Source organism: Oxyura jamaicensis, chromosome 1, assembly GCF_011077185.1.
Source record: "Oxyura jamaicensis isolate SHBP4307 breed ruddy duck chromosome 1, BPBGC_Ojam_1.0, whole genome shotgun sequence".
Taxonomy (NCBI): Eukaryota; Metazoa; Chordata; class Aves; order Anseriformes; family Anatidae; genus Oxyura; species Oxyura jamaicensis.
Genome location: NC_048893.1, coordinates 70005659 through 70024555, shown reverse-complemented (window position 1 = coordinate 70024555; position 18897 = coordinate 70005659). Strand labels below are relative to the sequence as shown.

At 41.6% G+C, this 18897-nt stretch overlaps 1 protein-coding gene across 3 annotated transcripts in view; it reads left to right on the top strand.

Annotated features, from left to right (window-relative positions):
* ETV6 (ETS variant transcription factor 6) overlaps positions 1-18897 on the top strand; it is a 151219-nt gene that overhangs the window by 42682 nt on the left and 89640 nt on the right. For all 3 annotated transcript variants that reach the window (XM_035308829.1, XM_035308837.1, XM_035308847.1), the window contains exon 3: positions 8037-8166. In XM_035308829.1, coding sequence (XP_035164720.1) covers positions 8037-8166 — 130 coding nt within the window. The remainder of the gene's footprint in view (positions 1-8036; positions 8167-18897) is intronic.

Sequence of the window (18897 nt, the reverse complement as noted above, 5' to 3'; positions counted from 1 at the left end):
TTCCAACTGATTTCATGTAGATATGGAGAGAGTAAAATTAAGTGACTGTGCTGGGGAAGGTAAAGATTGAGTGAGATGCTTATGTGGACTTTACTTCCAATGGTTTAAATCAGGACCAGAACTGCTGCTTACAGAAAGATACTGGAGAAGGATGCAGGTACAGATGAGAGTGGAGTCCAGCCAGGCAACAGGATTGAGAAAGGCCATTACTTATATTTATGGCATTTTAAAAAATGTGTGTTTAGCTGCTCAAGAATTTTGTTTCTATTAATGACTGATGGTTAAAAGAAGCTGTGACTTTTACATGAATTACTCTCCCCTGGGTTTTCTGCTTGGCTGGTGGGCACATGGATAATCCATGGCAGTGAATGACTTGAACTTGTCTGTGTGATGGTTCTCACATGGGGTTTGCTCTATGGAAGTGCTTAATATCATCTGTCAAGAAAGATCCTGTTCATAGTAATTGTAGGTTCAGTAAAAACATTGCAGCTTTCCAGTATCCTGACAGCTCCCTACTGTGACCAAGTGGAAACACTTGAGCTGCCATGCCAGTCCGAAGAAACCGCAGGGTAGCTCTGGGATTGTCCATTCTCGTAACATGAGAGAGGGCAGCTCCTTGTACACCATGTTTCCCCTTTGTTTTCCCATCTCAGTTTCATGGCCTCTGGAAATCTTGCACTCAAGTGATGAGTGCATGACTCCCATGATGGGTGTTGAGGGTGTGAGTTCCCATGTGCTGGGGCAGGGTTGTACAACCTCCATGTGCTAGAGATGAAGCTCCCCAGCACTCCCTGCTTTACAAATGAGAACGCAAAAAAAAAAAAAAAGTGCAGAAAAATCCCTGATGCGCAGCTAGCTATCTCAGCCTGGAAAGTCTCTCAATTGCTTTCCCTGGTTCTTACTCACTGCCCACAGCACTTTAAAGCCTCATGTGTTTCTGTAGCTCTGCTGTAACCTCTCTCTGGAGCCTTCTGTGGTGCTTTGTGCTAAGAGCATGTGCAAGCAGCATCATGGTCTAGGTGCAAAAGGGGTTGCTGTTTGGATCCCAGCAACAGCTAACTTTCAACTTATCTTGGCTGTGCAGAGGTCAGCAGCAAATTTTCCAGAGGAATTTGAGATGATAACCCCGTAACGCAAACTTCGTAGTCACACGTGGAAGGGAGCTGGGGAGACCAAAGGGAGCTGGAGTTTCTTCTTAACATCAGGCAGTTGAATTCAAGGTTGACTTCTGCCTTGAAGTATCAGGCCAGGTGGGCCAATTGTGAGCTTTGCTGCCTCTCTGTGGAGCCTGGAAGGGTCTCCTGCTTCAACTTGGTAAGGCTTTATTCCCATCTTGGTGTCTGACAATTCCTCTTGCAATTTTTGAACCAAGATTTGCCTCCCATATATATATTATGCTGCCTCCCTTGGATATCTATGGACAGTAGTCTTTTTTTATTCATATAAATGAATAATCCTTTCTTGAATCTTACTAAGCTCTTTGCCTGAGTATTATCTTGTAGTTTTACCTGTTGTTATCTTCCTGCAGCCTGTTTCTACCCTCTGTTCCACCATATTAGCAGTGACCTTAGTGAAGAGATACTTTTTGAGAATGTGGTTCAGCTAGTTTCTTGCTTCATTTATGTTTGCTCGTTTGAGATATTTTGAGGTGCTCGGACAATAATAGAACCCTATCATGGCATTTTCAACAACAAGACTGACCTCTGTAAGCTTCCTTTTCACAGCACATGAGTGCATTAATATTGCTGCCTGTAAGACTTGAATTTAATTAGAGCAGTGGCTGTAACCATTTTGGGAGAGGCATGAATTTCCCTACTGTCTCCTTTCCCCTTCCCTTTCTTTTGCACCTCTCTGTCTTTTATCTGCTTGAGTGAGGATTGAGATGTGAGCAGGTAGCCATCTCCTGCCCCTGTGCTGGGAGATTCATCAGAGGCAGGCTGAAGGCAGGAGGCGGGGAGGAACTGAACTTCACAAAATCACTAAGGTCACTGAGACAATCTCTGCTCCCTGTGTGCAGGAAATGAGATGTTAATCTTTTCCCAGTGCTGCTTTGCATAAGGTCCATTCCAGAGAGCTGTGTTTGTTTTAATTTCTCTAATTACTGATAGCGTGCTGATTATGCTGCTATAGATTTGACATGAATTGCTGTATTAATGGGATCAAAAATGAGGAGAAGTCTGCCATGGAAATTAAAGAGATGACAGCAACTGGGGGGAAGGGAGGGAAGTGGAGAGTTTAATTCCTACTCTGATACTGCAGAGTTCTACTTTTCTTCTTCTGGAGCCTAGCCTGATCCTTCTTCCCTGGCAGCAGTTAGAGTGTGCAAGCTACAACATTGACCAAAATTCCACAATATTTTACTTGTATACCCAGTGCTGTACAGTCTCTTAGGGGCTCTGATTTCCTCCCTCCTACCTGTGTTAGGCCCTGTAACTGTGGGTGGTCTCTTGGGCTTTATATCCAGCTGTAGCATTGCACACAAAACACTGGTGAACACTGCATACATCTTCCTTCCCTTTCTTCTCCTCCTCTCTTGCTATCGACCCTTGTGCTAATCTCTGGCAGGTTTGCTGGCATAGCCCTGTTGAGTGCCCAGAAATACAGGGCCTTCTAAGGCTTTCCTGCAAGCAGCTCCTTTCCACCAGCAGCATTCTCCTCCAAGGCCATTTTTTCCTGCTGGCTTACCCAAGGCACCTATGCCGAAGAAGAGCCACAGCAGCAAAGACAGCCCAACTCTTGTGCAATCCAATAGTGTTACTTCAGGGTTTTTTAAGCCAGGGCTTCCCCAGAATCAAAGAGGGCACTAAAACCTCAGCACACCTGCTAGTGCTGCCCTCTCTGAACATGTCCCACAGGTGAGGAACTGGAGCAGGGTGATAGGATGATACCCAGGCACCTGGGAGCTTCCCTTTAAAGCAGCATCCCTGTGAGTAAGGACAGCCTGCAAGGACACAACAGGTAATGTTCTGCCCTTTTATTTCCGTTTGCCCCCCAGTAGTCACCACAGCCCAAATTTCTATATCTCCACCTAGTGGTACTACCCACTTCTCATGAGAAGCTGGAGGAAGCCTTGGCCATTTGGAGTAGCTAGGGTAAGCGGCAAATACAATGAAATGAGCACAGAGTAATGGACACGCACCAGCAGCCTGGGTGGCAAGTGCATATCAACTTTCTCTCTTGGTTGACTTGCCCTCTGTAGTATCATTGCATTAAGTACAGGAATAGGTTTTTATGCAGTGATAAGTCAGCTGCCTTATATCCAACATAGGGTATTTGCAGACAACATTGGCTATTTTGATTTCCTGGAGGCTGCTGCATAGGTAACACATTTCTTTGCTTTAATAATAAATAAAAAAGTAATTTTGGCATACCATTCAATCCAGCTATTTCAATGTCATGTCATTAGGATAACATAGGGGTTTGCTTACCATGCTTTCTTATGTATTTTATTTTAATTTCTGTGAAAATATATGTATTTTGTGCGTGCCATCAGAGAAGACTTAATAAAGGGACAAGACTGTTAGAGTGCAAGCTGGAGAACTTTTGTAATGAAGATCACTGTTTCAGAGTTTCGGAGGGTGTACATTTAGCAAAGGTGTGAAGTTTTTTTTTAATTGCAACATCACTCATCCTAAACTGTTAGACTTCTGTTTTTTTAACTATTATTTAAAGGTGACTACAAATTTAATTCTACAATTTGGATATGCATGTATATTTAAAACCCAGCAATATAAACAATTTGTGTTCCTAACCAGAATTTTCTAATTGTTTAGGCTTTGTCTGTAAAGGATCTATCTCAGTTCTTCAATGTGAAATCAGTGTGTAGTGGCTTCATGAGTCTGGTCAGCTGTTATGTACACTTCCACTAGGTAGTCGTGATCAATACAGCTTGTAAGTTACCTTACTTTTTAGACAGGATGGTTTGATCTGAGGTTTTCTCAGCACCTGGATATTTAGTATTTCGTACTTTACTAGTACAAAGAGAACAAAAATGTACCTTGTCTTGGTTCTTAAGCATATATCTAAATAAGTCCCTACTGGATTGGGCAGCTGAAAGCATTCTGTGGTCTCAGCAGTCCAGGGTGGTTGTCTCAGTGGTACTGTTAGAGCACCAGCCACTGGAGCAACCCCTGGAGTAAACTCTGTGAAGGCTGACTTCCTGTAATGAAGGTGAGATCTCATGGTGAAACTTCCCTGACTCACTGTGAGCTAAAGAAAGCCTTTCAAAAACTATCACAGCAGGCAAGATGTCATTTGTTTTATCTACTGCATTGTGGCTACTGGTGAAATATTAGGGATATGCTATTTTGAAGTTGTTTTTAGATGCTAGTTGTTTGGGGCTGAGCACTTGATCACTTGTGGGTTTAAGTGTTTCTAGAGTCCCTTGGCACATAGTGAATCTGGAATGCACTAATGCCAAACTCTTTCCTAGCACTCATCGCCAATAATCTCAAAGGACCACAACAAGTGTTTATTGACTTAGCCTCTTTTACTAGTAGACTAAACTGCAGCAAGGCTCAAGTACACAGAATGAGGTTCATCCTGATTCTGCTCCCTGTACTACCTATCCTGCCTCCCAGGCTGTTGCTTGAACAACCCTACCATCGAACCATCTATTCTTGGCCTTAATGCAAAGGGAAGTATTTAACTGACTGGTTACGAAACTCTTTCAGAAAAAAGTTCTAGTAGTATAGTATCTGGTTGCATAACCTTGAGAGCATGAGATACCAGCCATATTTTGTTTGATGGATCCTGTAGGAAAAGCACCACTCGGCTGCAGAGTTGTGAAGATAAAAAACATTCTCAAACAATCTGTTTTCACTGTTATGAAGACAACAGATATCTCGTGGAAGTGTGACTCTTAAGAGCCTCAAAAAGACTGGAGAAGCATGTGTGACCTCATGCATTCACACTCTTGTGTAGGCAGGATGCTGTGTATGGTTGAAGTACGGAGCTATGGTAGGTTGCAGGGCTGTTTGCAGTTCTCCTTCCAACCATGTTACTGACTCATGCTGCAAACAGGGATGATGTTAATTTTTTTCACCAGCCCTGTGACTTGACCTCCCTGTGACTTTACTATTCCACACCTTTTGGAAATCTGGCCAGGACAGTTACAAGGGCCACTCTTTCAGGATGCACTTGTTAAGTCTATTGCCCTTGAGAGGCGCCTGCAGTCTTTTTTTTTCAAGACAGCTTAACTCTGGAATTACTTAGTTCATCTGAGCTTTGCTCTTTCTGTAACTCAGGTTACCCATGTGTCTAATAAAAAGAAAAAGACTTACCTATTGTCTGCAGATTACTTTGATATTTGGGTTAAAGGTGCTGGAAAAAATTAGTAAGAGAGGACATTTCAAAGGTACAAATAAGAGCCAGAGAGCTAATTTCCCTTTGTACCTTATCAAATGTTTTCTGCAAATATTACCAATTCACACATTACTGTGGATATCTAAGGTGTGTGGAAAAAATATCTGGGACAGAATGAATGAGTCTGCATTTCCACAACTTCTTTTTGTTTTCTGCTGTCCTTTTCCTATGAATACTAGGAAACAATGAATCAAAAGTATTTAGTTAAAACAGTACATCTCCATGCAACTGTCTTGGTATTAATCAGGTTACTGTATGCCTTTAAGGAGGTTAATCAGTGCTGAGAGAAAGGCAGCTTGTACTGCATGCATTACATCTTGTTTTGATACAGCACCTCCTGGGTGTTGAGGGAAATGCATTGGATTCTAGATTTAGTTTCATCTGCAGCTTTTACTTTCCTCATGCTGTTGGCCAGTGAGAAGGCCCTTTGAAGACACTCAGCACTTGGCTTTTCAGTGGTGATTTGAGTATTTGTATGAGCACGAAGTGGGACCTGAGGTTGGTCTGCACCCTGTGTTCTCCAGGGCGAAAAGGACTTCAGGTCTCCCATCTGTCCTCTAGTGCCTGTTTGCAGAGGCAAGCATCTGTGTGGCTGTGTTTCAGAAGTGTTCCTCTTTTTATAAATATTCAATAAACAAAATGAACAGCTGCAGTGTGGTTCGATTATCTGAGCTGTGGATTGCAGCAGGAAATGCTAGGAAGTGGTTGGTCTTGTTGCTAATCGCTCGTATGTGCACCACTGATGAGAAGGTGCAAATTGCCAGTGAGGCTGCAGGATGTGTTCTGGGCATGGATCTGGACCTCACAGGAGTGTGAGGCCTAGAGTCACCCATTTCGGGTCAGGGAATGAACTCTGTAAGTTAGAAGCAGAATGTTTTATAGCTCCAGAGGTGTGTCTTTCAACCATTTCCTAGTGAACATCCCTGTTGATGAAGAATACCTAAATTCATAAGAGGTGATGGACAAATGTTGAGCCTGAGTGGACAGAGTAAGACACTGAAGGACACTCTGGGAGACTGTGAACAGTGAAATGATAAAAGTGAACAATTTGTGGTACAAAGTAGTATGCTGAAAGCCAGGGAGGCTGTGCTCACAGAATTAGCAACGTAGTTGTGGTGGAGTGAGAACCAGCCTGCCATCCCACTCAGCCTAAACCCAGAACGGGTAGTGTTAAAAGCGTTTGCTTATTCTCCATGTGACAGTCAGCAGTGGTAGCTACAATACAATGGTGGGAATCCAGACAATGAGGTGAGACTCCTGCTTCTACCTGAGCTGGTACCTGATAGCAGCAAATTATGCCAGGCTGACCTAGGCTTGATTAGAAGCAGTGGCTCTGAGACGTGGGACTTTCTAGGTGTTGCATGTCCCTTTTCTCTTTGAACATGTCACCTAGTCTGCCCAAAGAGTTTTCTGCTTTAGTATATTTATTTACTCATGTTGTACAAAGCTCTACTTCCCTTGTCTGGCAGTGAGGGTGCTAATGTTTTGTTGTACAGGTGCCTCTATCAACGTCAGTCCAACTCCCTGTTGCACAGCCATGATAATGTTGTAGTTTGTAATGGAAGTGATTACTTTCTCTTCCTCCAACAGGGCTTGTCATTTCCACTTAACAGAGATCAGGGTGTGGGTAGGGCATTGCACCTATACTGTCCTGCAAACACTCGGGAGCAAAAGCAGCTCCTTTTGCTTCTGCAGAATGTGGATGTAAATCTACACTCTTTGCACTACCATCATTAAATGCTGGCAGCCCAGTTCTGGGGCATAACATGCATTGCCTTCCAAGAAACATATGATAATGATTTTTTTTCTATTTCTACTGAATTGTGGCTATGTTTATTTACAAAGGGTATAATTTATTTTGTGATTGGAGGTCATGTTTAGAATATGGAAGAGTTTTCCCATTAGATCGGATGAAATTTCAATCTTGAATTTCTTGGCAGACATTTTCAGAGATAAAAAGAAAAAAAACAGTGACAATTATGAACCTAACACAAAATTTTCAGATTGTCCTTTAACTCTATTTTGCTGTCCTTGCTTAGCTGCTTTCTGTATGCTGATTTATTTGGTTGCAATATAAGCTACTTCAAAGAAAGTGCTAATAACTAGTTTAGGTGAGAAGAAAAAAGTGTCACATTACTTAGTAGTAGATAGGATAGTTTTCAGTGATATAATTTGGTTTTCTGCAGCGAAGACAAAACTAATGTCTTTAAAATGCTCTGAAGGTGTAAAGTGTTGAATACTTAATAAACACGCTCAGATCTTTGTTAGCATGAGATTGTGTTTTTAGTGCTTTCAGTAACTGTACGTCTGCACATATAATGTAGTTGCCGTCAGACTTTCACCAACATAAAACCCACTCAGGCTCCCCACTTCTGTGTCACTTCCCTTTCCTCCCTTAGCAAATTTCTGAGAAAACCCTTGGAAACTTCTCGGGCCTCCTGAAAATTAAAACTGTCACTGTAAAAGCTTCTCAGTCCCTGGCTGCAGGCATGGAGCAGGCCGTGGTCCAGCCGTGACCCCTGGTGCCATTCAGCCCCACCACACGTACCTCTCCATCCTTCTTCCCGCTTCCCCCTCCCCTGGCTTGGTTTCACACCTCTGTTCCAAAGCTTACGTTGTCCTCTCTTTTTTTCTACCCCATGTCCCCGCTCCCCCCGCTTTCTTTTTAACAGCAGGAAAGAATTTCCTACACACCTCCAGCGAGCCCGGTACCAAATCACACTTCCTCGACACCACTACATGTCCCAGTGCCTCGAGCAATCAGGATGGAGGAAGACACGATCAGACTGCCAGCACACCTGCGTGAGTGTCAGTGCGGAGGCATGCCTCCTTCAACTGAGGAGGGTGTGGGGCAGGGTGAGGGGGTGATTTTATTTATTTATTTTAATGGAAGAGAAGTGGGGAAGCCCTTGGCTTTAGACTGTTTTTTAAGCTTTTGCTAGTTTGATTCTCTATATATTGTTTTTAAACAATGGAAATCACTCAATTACAGCACAAATGTTATTTTCTGTCATCTCCCCACCACCACTTCTCATCGAAGATTGGGCTTATTTCTCATGACAGGGAAAAACATGGAGGTTTTATTTTGATGGGAAGCAGTGTGCATCTGTCCATGTAGTAGGAGTTGTTCAGTAATGTGCTGTGGTACAAGGTCAGAGTTTCACAAACTGTGACAAGTGTATTGTTAAGGCTGTTATGGGTCTCAGTAGTAAATGCTCCTGGTGCCCAGACACACTACTACTGCATTGACAGAAGCAGTGGGGAAGGAGGAAGAAAGGGTCTAGCTGTGCACAAAAGGATGCCACAAAGGAGGAAGGGCACATCGCTGACATTGGAACAAAAGCTGGAGCTGGGGGCGAGGCAAGAGCCAGGCACTTCCTTACTGAAATGATTTAATGTTTGAGGAATAGGAAAGGCTAAGGGCTGTTGGCCAGTGAGAGGTGAATTAGTGAGATAGGGTGGGTATGAGGAAGTGTGGAATTTTCTTTTTTAGAGAGGAAACAGTTCTGATGTAAATCGAGAGGTTTTAAGAAAACTGTTTTCAGGTGTCACATTCCTGGGGTAGTTGAACAACAAGCAGAAACAAGGCTAGTAGCAAACTAACTTTGTGTGTTGCTATCCCACAGATGTCTTTGGGATTTTAGAAAAGGAAATGGTCTTTGAGGTAGTCTTTCTATTTTAAAAAAGTCCATGTTTATCACAAGATGTTCTCATTCCTGTCCTCAGCAATCTTCAGGCAAACTCCTTTTCTGGATGCAAACTGTTCTCCCAGCACTTCAGTAATCCTATGCTTGCTCATTTGCAGGCCAGTGAGTTGCACTGCCCCAGGATCACTCCTTGCCTATGCTGTTTTCTGCACAGTCATGATTCCGCATGCTGTTGCCTCTTGCTCCCTTCTGCCTGTGCTGCAGCATAGCCCGGGTTGTACTTCTGATGCACAGGCATGCGAGCTGGCACTGCAGCCTTTCTGCCTGGCTCTGGCCTCTGCCAGTATTCCAGAGCTCCCAGAGCATTCTGGCCTGTGCATGTGGCTGCTGACCTCTTTCCTCAGTCCAGGGAGGACTTGCTGCGGCACTTAAGAGTGCACTTTGAAGATTATGTCAAAAATTTAGAGGAATAAATCAGACACAGAAGCAGTGCTTCTCTCCACCATGGCTTTTAGCTCCTGAGATTTTTTCCCTTTCATCCCATTAGTTGGTGCTATTTAATTCTTCGATGGGAGTCACTGCCCTTTCCAAACCTAGGATCATGTCTGGCTTTCAAATCAATTACTGCCTTCCCAACTGGGTTTAGCAGATGCACAAGAAAGGAAAGCGGAGACCCTTGATACTGAAGGAGGTGGGGCACTCAGTGTGTTTACTACCAGCTTCCTTCCCGTCAGCTAGCAGGCATGCTAGGTAAAGTGTGAAGTTCAAAGGGTTTCCTTTCAGTCAAAGCTTGTTTATCTGCTCTTTTAGGTGTGATTCAACTTTTGCCTCGATTTTTTAATTTATTTTTATTTTGGTTTGATTGGCATATTTTTAAACTTGTAAGGAGGCTTTCATCGTATTAATACTTCCACACCAGTCTGATGTGCTATACTATAAAAACATAGAAGATTAATCATTAAGCATCTGTGGAATATCCTTCCACAAAGTTGGTGTGCCAGATAATAAACAATGTGAAACATGTTTACATAACCTTACTAGTTATGGTGCATGTCAGTATAGTGTTTTTTAGCTCAGTATGCAATAATTGTCACATTCAAAACCACCTGTCAAAGTATACAGATTCATAACTGAGCCAGAAGGGGCCATTATGCATTTCTAAAATAATTTCTGTTATTACCTGAGTTACAGTAGCCTTTAAGTTTAGTAAGGGTTTGAGCATGTTATACTAAAAGATTTCTTATCTCCCTGTAAAGACTTAAGTGATGAAGAGGATATAAGGCCTCTACGTAAGTTGTTTCAATGCTTAATTATCCTCCCTATTTGCTGCTTTTTTTTTTAAGTGCCCTATTTATAGTTTGAATTTGTCAGTCTTCAGTTTCGTACTATTAGATCTCATTATCGCCTTTCCTGCTAAATATTGTCAAAAGACTACTCTTGATATAGGTGCTTTTAGATAAAGTCACTTCTTAACCTTTTCTTGGATAAACTGGATAGGAAGAGGGGTTCTTTGAGCTGTCAATCTTCCTGTACAGCTTCTAGATTTTAAATTATTTTTGTATCATCTCCTGTGAACTGTTTCTCATCTAAGACAACCTTCTTAAAATGAGGACATCAGAGCTCGAGATCATATTCCAGGAGCAGTCTTCCTAATACCAGGTATAGAAAAAGCTAAGTGCCTTTTGGATTTGGGGTCATGAGGTTCAAGAGGTATTAACATGGGATTTTTCAAATTGTGCATGTACCCCTCTCACTTTTTAGAGATGCCTGAGACACAGATTTGGACCCAAATCTGAACTACCTTAAAAGGGAAAGTAGCCATGTTCTAGTTCAGATTGGGCTACTATGTATGAAGACTATATCTAGATCCAAAGTCTGTGTTTTTTTTTTAAATCGGGGTTTTTGTTTGGTTCCATCCTTATTATTGTTTTTGATGATTAGGTAAAGCATTATATAAAGATTATTAGTCTCCTTTAACCCTCACTCCAATGCAACAGGGAAATATGTTAAGTTTCTGCAGCCATGCACAGAACTGGTTGTTGGAGAGGGCTCCACTCATTTTCTATTTCCATGAAATTCTGATGACATTTACCAAACTAAAGGCAAGTGTTTAGTGTCCTAAACTGTGCATTTTCATTTCTGCCAATCTGCAAATTCAAGAGCTGTGCTACAAGTGCCAACTGTGAAAGTAACAGTTTGCCCAAGCACTGATTTTCACTTTCAGTGACAATGTAGGAGGAGAAGAACAAGAGAAATATTTCAGATGGACCATGAAATGCACTTGATAGATTTGGACTGTGTTCTGTGCCTTCCTTTTAAAAAATTCACTTTTTCTAATATTTAAGAGCACTTTTAAAGGTGCTAATGGCCAATGGTATCTGGACAATTAGTAGAGCAATTTCTTTTGGTTCTATAAATTATTCCTCACTGTTTGGCGAGCACATGGTTCTTAGCTATGCTGAGCTGACTTGATCCAGAGACTGGAGAAAGAAGAAATGAAAAGTTTTGAAGAGTGGAATGCATATCCCTCTTAGCTGCAAGCATACAGAGCACTCCTCCTTTCACTTTGGTCAACACAGATTGAAATCTACAGAGAAACTCCTTATCCTGGGGTTGATGTGAAAACTGTTTTTTTTCCATTCTTACACATCCTTTCCTTTTTTATTTGGCAAGTTTCTTCCCAGCTACTACTCCTGTAGTATAGAACTACAGTGTAATCAGCTGTATTAATTATAAAGCTGTGGAATAGTGAGAAAGATTTTCTGATAGTGCACCATTTTCTCTGATATTGTACTTCTCTATAAGAGACTTTTGACCCGTACTTATAAATATAGATGTTTGCCTAACATCCACTTTTTATCTACTAAATAAGTACTGGGAGCGTTGTAAATAAATGGTCAGTGGGGAGCTGGAGACTGTTTTCCTTTATTTTAAGTATGTGGTCAGAATGTACAGTCATCTCCAGTTTGCTCTTTGTCCCTGGTGGGTGTGCTGTGGTAACTTTGCAGCAAATCTGAACTTCACCAGATTGCACTGAAGTTGGATAGAGAGAATGTTTGGAAAATGGAGGTGTTTACCAAGGACTTTAGAGAAGCAAGTTCAGTTCTCATACAAGGCTCTGCCCTTGGTGTCTTCTGTGACCTTGGGCATCTTGATTTAGCTTCCGTACTTTAAGATGAAAAAATGGTGATTACATAGATTTTTTTTTTTTTAAAGTTGTGAAGATTAATAAAGTGTCTGCCCAGATACTGTGGTAATGGAGAATGCTGAGATAGGTGGAAGCTGTGAAACTATTTGCATACACCTTAACTCCAAGGAAGCTTACTTCATATTACAATGGAGATAGTTTTCTCTCTTTTTTTAAAAAAAAAGTTTTTAATACAAAAACAAACAAAAACCTTTTATTATCTGGTTCAGTGTCATTAGTTACTCTTTTTCTGCTATGGCCAGTACCTTGGCCATAAAGAACTCTTGGAGCTGAATAGAGGGAACTCCATTTAATTTATGGATATGTCTTAATATGCAATGAGTCAGAGAAAAAACTTTTTTTTTTTTTTTTTTTAATATACAGAATAAAAATAAGGTGTTTTGCCTTCTCTTCTAGAACAGCAACTGTAATTATGTGCTTAAGGGCTTCATAATTATTTTTTTATGTTCAGAGAGAGTGTAAAACTTCTTTAAGAAGAGACACAAATATCAGTGCTGAAAACGGACTTGTTGCATCTGTGTCTTTGCCTGGAGAATAGCATTCCCCCTTGCACATTTCTGTCAATTTATACAGTCTGATTTTTATCTCAGAAGGGCATCTTCCCTTGGGAACGCATGTGTGTTAGTTCAAGGAGATGGACATTATCTCACAGGCAAAGATTTCACAGTGTTCTCTATTGATACAAGTGTGAACAAGAGTTCATTTCTTCCTCTGCACTAATTATGCTTCTTTCTTTAGTGTTGGCATCCTTCATATGCCTGCAGCCCATTGTCATAGCAAGGCATGTTGCACATCCTTTTCTGTACACACGAACCAATTATTCTTGGCAGCAACTAACTTTTCTTGCTCTCGCCTTTCTCTGAACTCCTGACAGCCTGCACTGATACTCAGAGTAAAAAGGCACCCCCAGAAGTCATAGTACATGCATCACCTCAAAAGGGAGAACTTTTACATAGGGAGTGTGGTGTTTGTTATCATCTTGACTTCACTCACTTTTTAGGTTCGGGGCTTGGGAGGTGGAGAAAGATGGGAACCTGTTTGTAAAATTCTTTGAGAACTCCTTGTTTCAAATGTAAGCTTGGGTTCTGGTCTTTGGTTTTCCAGTCTGGGATATGTTCCAGGCTACAGATGATTCTGATGAACTTCAGAGCGTATGGTTCTGGTCATATGCAGCTAGTCTGATCATGTTTTTTATCTTAACATGTTTGTGTCTATTTTATCTGCCTGTTCTACTGCCTTCATTGAGGAGGACAGAAAGGAAATTTGTTTAATTTTCTGACATGATTGTATTAAGGGCTTTAACTTTTAAGTGAGCATTTCATAGGAATCTTCCTGCATGCCTTTTTTTATTGGTATTTGAATCTCTAATTCAGTGGAGAACAGTCTGGTGGCTCTGTGCTGGTTGTACATCTTTGTGACCCTAGCTGTACCACATTCTGCAAAAAGGCCCTATTTGTCAAGGTTAAGTCAGGACATAAGTAGAAGGTCAGGCCAAGCAGTTGAAGGGCTTTCAATTGGTGGGTACTTTAACCTAAGGCATTTATCAGACCCAATAAAAGAGTTTCTTTTTCCTGATCATACGTTGATGTTTATATATATAATTTGTGTTTTAAGGGCACCAGTTTTCTTTTTTTAAGGGAATAAAGGAAACAATTGAGAAGGAGGAAGAAACAACAACACTGTCAGGGTTGCCAAGGATCCATTTTTTTCTGTGTAGTGCCTATTAATTATGCTACTCCTTTTATTAATCCTTTGGCACCTGTAAATTATTCTGCAATTTTGGCTAGTAGCTGGAACAGCCACTTCGAAGCATTAAGCATATTGTTATTTAGTTACTAGAATATTCAGTGCATTGAACTGAAAGTATGTAGTGAGACAGGAAAAAAAGTCCTTCAACCTAAGCCACAGTTAGAGCAGCAAGCAATAAAAATATTTGCTTTGGAAGGATCTTTGTGGAACAAAACTAACTGACGCACATTCATGAAAAATAAAATAAAAGCTTCATAAGACGAAGGGACTGTGTGAGGTGGCCAGAATGTCAAATTAATGACTCTAAGACTAATCCTGGTCCTGCTGAAAAGAGTGCTATGATTCCCACTGAATCTAACAGGATCTGAACTGGCCTCTTTCTCAGATGATTGGCTTTTTCCATACCCCTTTTTGCTCTTCTCACAATGTGGCCACTTAAGCCTCATTCCTCCCTCTTGCTGTCCTTTATAGGCTCTCCTCTCTCCCTCATCTCCTTTCTATGTTTTCTTTTATTCTCTCTCTGGGTAGCTTGTACTTTTATAAGAAATCCCAATCCACTCAAAACAAACAAACAAAAAGCAGAATAATTGCATTGTTCTCTACCACCTCGCTGTTTGGAATGTTTGATCTCTTTGCTGTTGCATCTTCTTCCACCATGGACTTTTCTTGCGCATTTATATTGTGAGCTACTAAGGGCAGGGTCTATCTGTTTACATTGTTTAGCAGTGCTTCCCTTAGTAGATCATAATTCTTTTGTGGTCTTAAGACACAATTTATAACTCATAATAATCTATTGACAGGCTGACTGGACTGCAGAAATGCTAGCTAGCCATCCTTTCAGCCTCAGTGACCATTATTTTGGTCAGCCCTAGTGAAGTGACTGGGCCTGGCTCCTTCGTGACTGTGAATTACATCTAGTTGTTAGGATGAAAAGTATGAACAAGGGATAGTATTGTTTGATAGCTGGCTGAATATAAGCCAGCAATGTGCTCAGGTGGCTAAGGTCAACAGCATCCTGGCTTGTATAACAGTGTGGCCAGTAGGGCTAGGGAAGTGATTGTCCCCCTGTACTCGGCTCTGGTGAGGCTGCACCTTGAGTGCTGTGTTCAGTTTTGGGCCCCTCACTACAAGAAGGACATGGAGGTGCTTGAGCGAGTCCAGAGAAGGGCTACGAAGCTGGTGAGGGTCTGGAGAACAAGTCTTACGAGGAGCGGCTGAGGGAGCTGGGCTTGTTCAGCCTGGAGAAAAGAAGGCTCAGGGGTGACCTTATCACTCTCTACAGGTACCTGAAAGGAGGCTGTAGCGAGGTGGGGGTTGGTCTATGTGCCTGGTGACAGGATTGGTCTATGTGCCTGGTGACATGGTTGGTCCATGTGCCTGGTGACAGGACGAGGGGAATGGGCTATAGTTGCACCAGGGGAGGTTTAGGTTGGATATTAGGAAGAACTTCTTTACTGAAAGGGCTGTTAGTCACTGGAATAGGCTGCCCAGGGAAGTGGTTGAGTCACCATCCCTGGAGATCTTTAAAAGACATTTAGATGTAGAGCTTAGGGATATGGTTTAGTGGAGGACTTGTTAGCATTAGGTCAGAGGTTGGACTAGGTGACCTTAGAGGTCTCTTCCAACCTACATGATTCTGTGATTCTGAGAGGTCAGTTATGCCCATCTCTTGCCTAAAAGGCCAGTTTGCACCATGGCTTATCTGAATTTAACTCGTCTGCAGATTTTCTCTAATATCAGGGACCATTGTGTATTTTTGCTTGCTTCAGACCGTGCCACTGAAGCAAAGGATGTATGCTAAAGCTTAGCAAAATGTACTTTATCAATATGGCAGGCCTTTGACCTCTTGGGTGTGTTATAAAGCACAGCCTGCCTCCTGGGTGTTTCTTACAGTGAATCTTCAGCCAGCTTTGAAGCAGTCATACAGGCCGGTAATTTGGATGGGTGGGAAGCCCAGTCTCAGATTCACTCTTGCACCATGTCTGAACACAGTACAGATGCAGCCACTCTTCTTGAAAGAACTTGATCCAGAATATGCTGGATTGGGAGAGCTAAACCCTCATTACTGATCCAGCTGTGAAAACTGTGACCTTTGCATCAGGAAAATGCTGGTTTACATTTTTCTGACATAGTCTTTTTTCATCACCTGTGGGAAACTGAGCCCTTTGTCACAAGGTTTACAGCGGGGTGACTTGGGTCCCATTTAGGTGTCACGCCTGATATAAACAGCTGGTGAGTTGAACCCTAAATCTCCTTACCGCTGCCTAGTTACTGTTGGCAGAGGCATCCAGATCAAGTGTGAAAAGTGTCCTAGAGGGACAGTGCTGTGAGTTGGCTTCTGCTTCTTGAGAGTGTATTTTGGACTTCAGTTTTTTTGTTGTTGTTTGTTTGAATTTATATATATACATATTTTATTTTTGTGTGTATATATATCGTATTGTATACACACACACACATATATATACACAGATGAGGTTAGTGCAGTGTTTTCCTGCAGTGGCAATCCCCGTCAAAGTGTATGGAAGGATAGGATCCTTCCTATCACAGAGAGAACTTGTAAAACAGCCCCAAGGTGGGAGGCTGAGACCCATGCTTTGGGGCATATACAGCTTGTGGTGTGGGATTCCCAGTGGTACTAAGCCAGTCTGTTTTGCTCCTGCAAATCTTCACTCCAGGGTTTTAAGTCTTCAAAATGCAGACTCAGCTCTGCTCAGAGGGGAAAGGGAGCATTGTCACTTTAATGTAGGATTCGAGCCGATCCCTTGTGGAATTCCCCTGGAAAGTGTGGGGAGGAATAAGAAGCAAAAGCAGCAGGACATTTATGGTATTGCTGTGTTTGAAGCATTTTTAGCTTTGTCTTAAAGGGATGCTGTCAAGATCACTGAATCTAAAATTAGATTGCTTTTTCTTTTTCCATCCCAAATGTGTCTGTTTATTTTTTTCATTTGTGTTATGTTACAAATGCTTCTATATTAATCTTGTTAAGAACTAAAATTAATGTAAAGAGCCCGATATTCATAATAATACTGCAGTTAAAGAAGACACAAAAGACAGATTGTGTAAGTTATGACTGGAAACTCCACAATAACAAACCATTTTGTGTTGAGCACCTTGCAACAAAAAACAGAAGTGTGGTTAAAAAAAAAAAAAAATCCCAAAAAAAAACAAAAACCACTTCAGAAGCAACAGGCCATGCATGCTATGTCCAGTCAAAAAACAGTCAAAAAAACAGAGCAGAGCCTCGAACATTGGAAGAGAACACCACTGTCTAGCACTAGAGGGGCTCATCGTTTGTGAGGAGAAACCTACTGCAGATTCAAGATACTTGGGATTAATGCAATGAGATGTGTGTGTACATGCACACACACACACACCCCAATTATTTGATGTCCTTTTTATTGCATCGGATTTCCTTCTGCACTACTTGTATGTCTTCTTGACCCTGTGCTGGCACTCCTTCTGATACTTATCAAGTACAGCCTGATAAAATCTCCATTAAATGCTTGATTTACAACTCCTCGTTTTACTGCTGGAGCAGAAGGACTCAGTGATTTGTATGTTCATTGAGGAAATCTTTCATAAGATGGTTCTATCCACATTTGGAGGCCCAGCCACCAACACATTAGTTAAGAGTCTCTTCTCAAATCACTTTCCAAATGTATTTGGAGTGGGAAAGCACTTGTGAGTCAGCCAGTCCTCTCCTATGGATGCTTGCACACTGTATGCCTTTTGTGGGATGAATGTGTTTACACAAGAAGTGAACATATTTGTTCAGACTTTGTTTTGTACAGGACTAGCGTGCTACTACTGATGTACCAGTGATCTTTGTTCAAGATCTGTGGAATTGTTTATATATTTAATAGGAATACAATTAGTGATGCTGGGAGTTAATGAACAGTCACCACTGATGGGCTTTCTATGGTCAAAGAACTGGGATGTTTGCTCAGCTCCAAATCTTTGCTTATAGATCTTTAGGCATAAAAATCATACCCTGGGAATAGACTTGAGCAACCTCCTTTATTTATCACATACGCCTGTGTGACTTTGAGCTTTGTATACTTCTATCTACCACTGAGTAAAAGTGTCTGTTCTCCACTGACAGCAGGGTCAAGTAACTCTACAGCAATTATACAGACCAGAAAATGAAACTGTCAAATTAAGCTGTGACAAGTTAAAATTAAGTTAATATCTGTATTCACCAGCTGTCCTTCCTGCCTTCAGAGGCCACAGGTGTAGTGTGGTACGCGTTCAGTAGAGACAGGATGAGGGACTCCTTCTATGGCAAAATGCTCAGTGATGGGTGTAGATTTAGAGACAAAGCAAGTCTTCCTAATTGCTAGTTTACTAAGTAACTGCAGCTTCACTGTGCAACTCTTGGATTTACTTTTAGCCCTGTATTGCATGTGCTGCAAAAAAAATGAAGCTATCTCCTGAGGGCAGACATACTCTATGCATTTCCTACTTAGCCTTTGCCCTGTCCCAGTGCTGTGACATGCAGAAGATCTGGTACCCCAAAATGAGCTTTTGGCCTCACGTATTTCCTGCTGAAAGGAAGAGCAGCAGTTTCACTGGCTTTTGAGAGTGAGAGACAGCTTTTGCCAGAATGATAAATTTTGTTAACGCTTTCTGTTGAGGATAGGCACTAGGAACTCGCATGTTTCAGATAGAAGTACCGTAATGCTGCTAATGAAATTGCACTATCTCAGTGTCCTGCATAAAAGGTTTGTTTTCTTAGTTATTAGTATGTTTTCAGCATTTTTTCTCTTTCAGTTCTGTAGAGGAACTTTTTTTTTTTTTTTTTTTTAAACGTTCTCCTCAGGTGTCTTGAAGCTTCTTGGTAGAACAGACCTCCCAAATGGGCAGTGACCAGGTCAGAACACTAACTTTATTTTCAACCCACCAGCAGGAAAAAATACAAAGAATATTTTT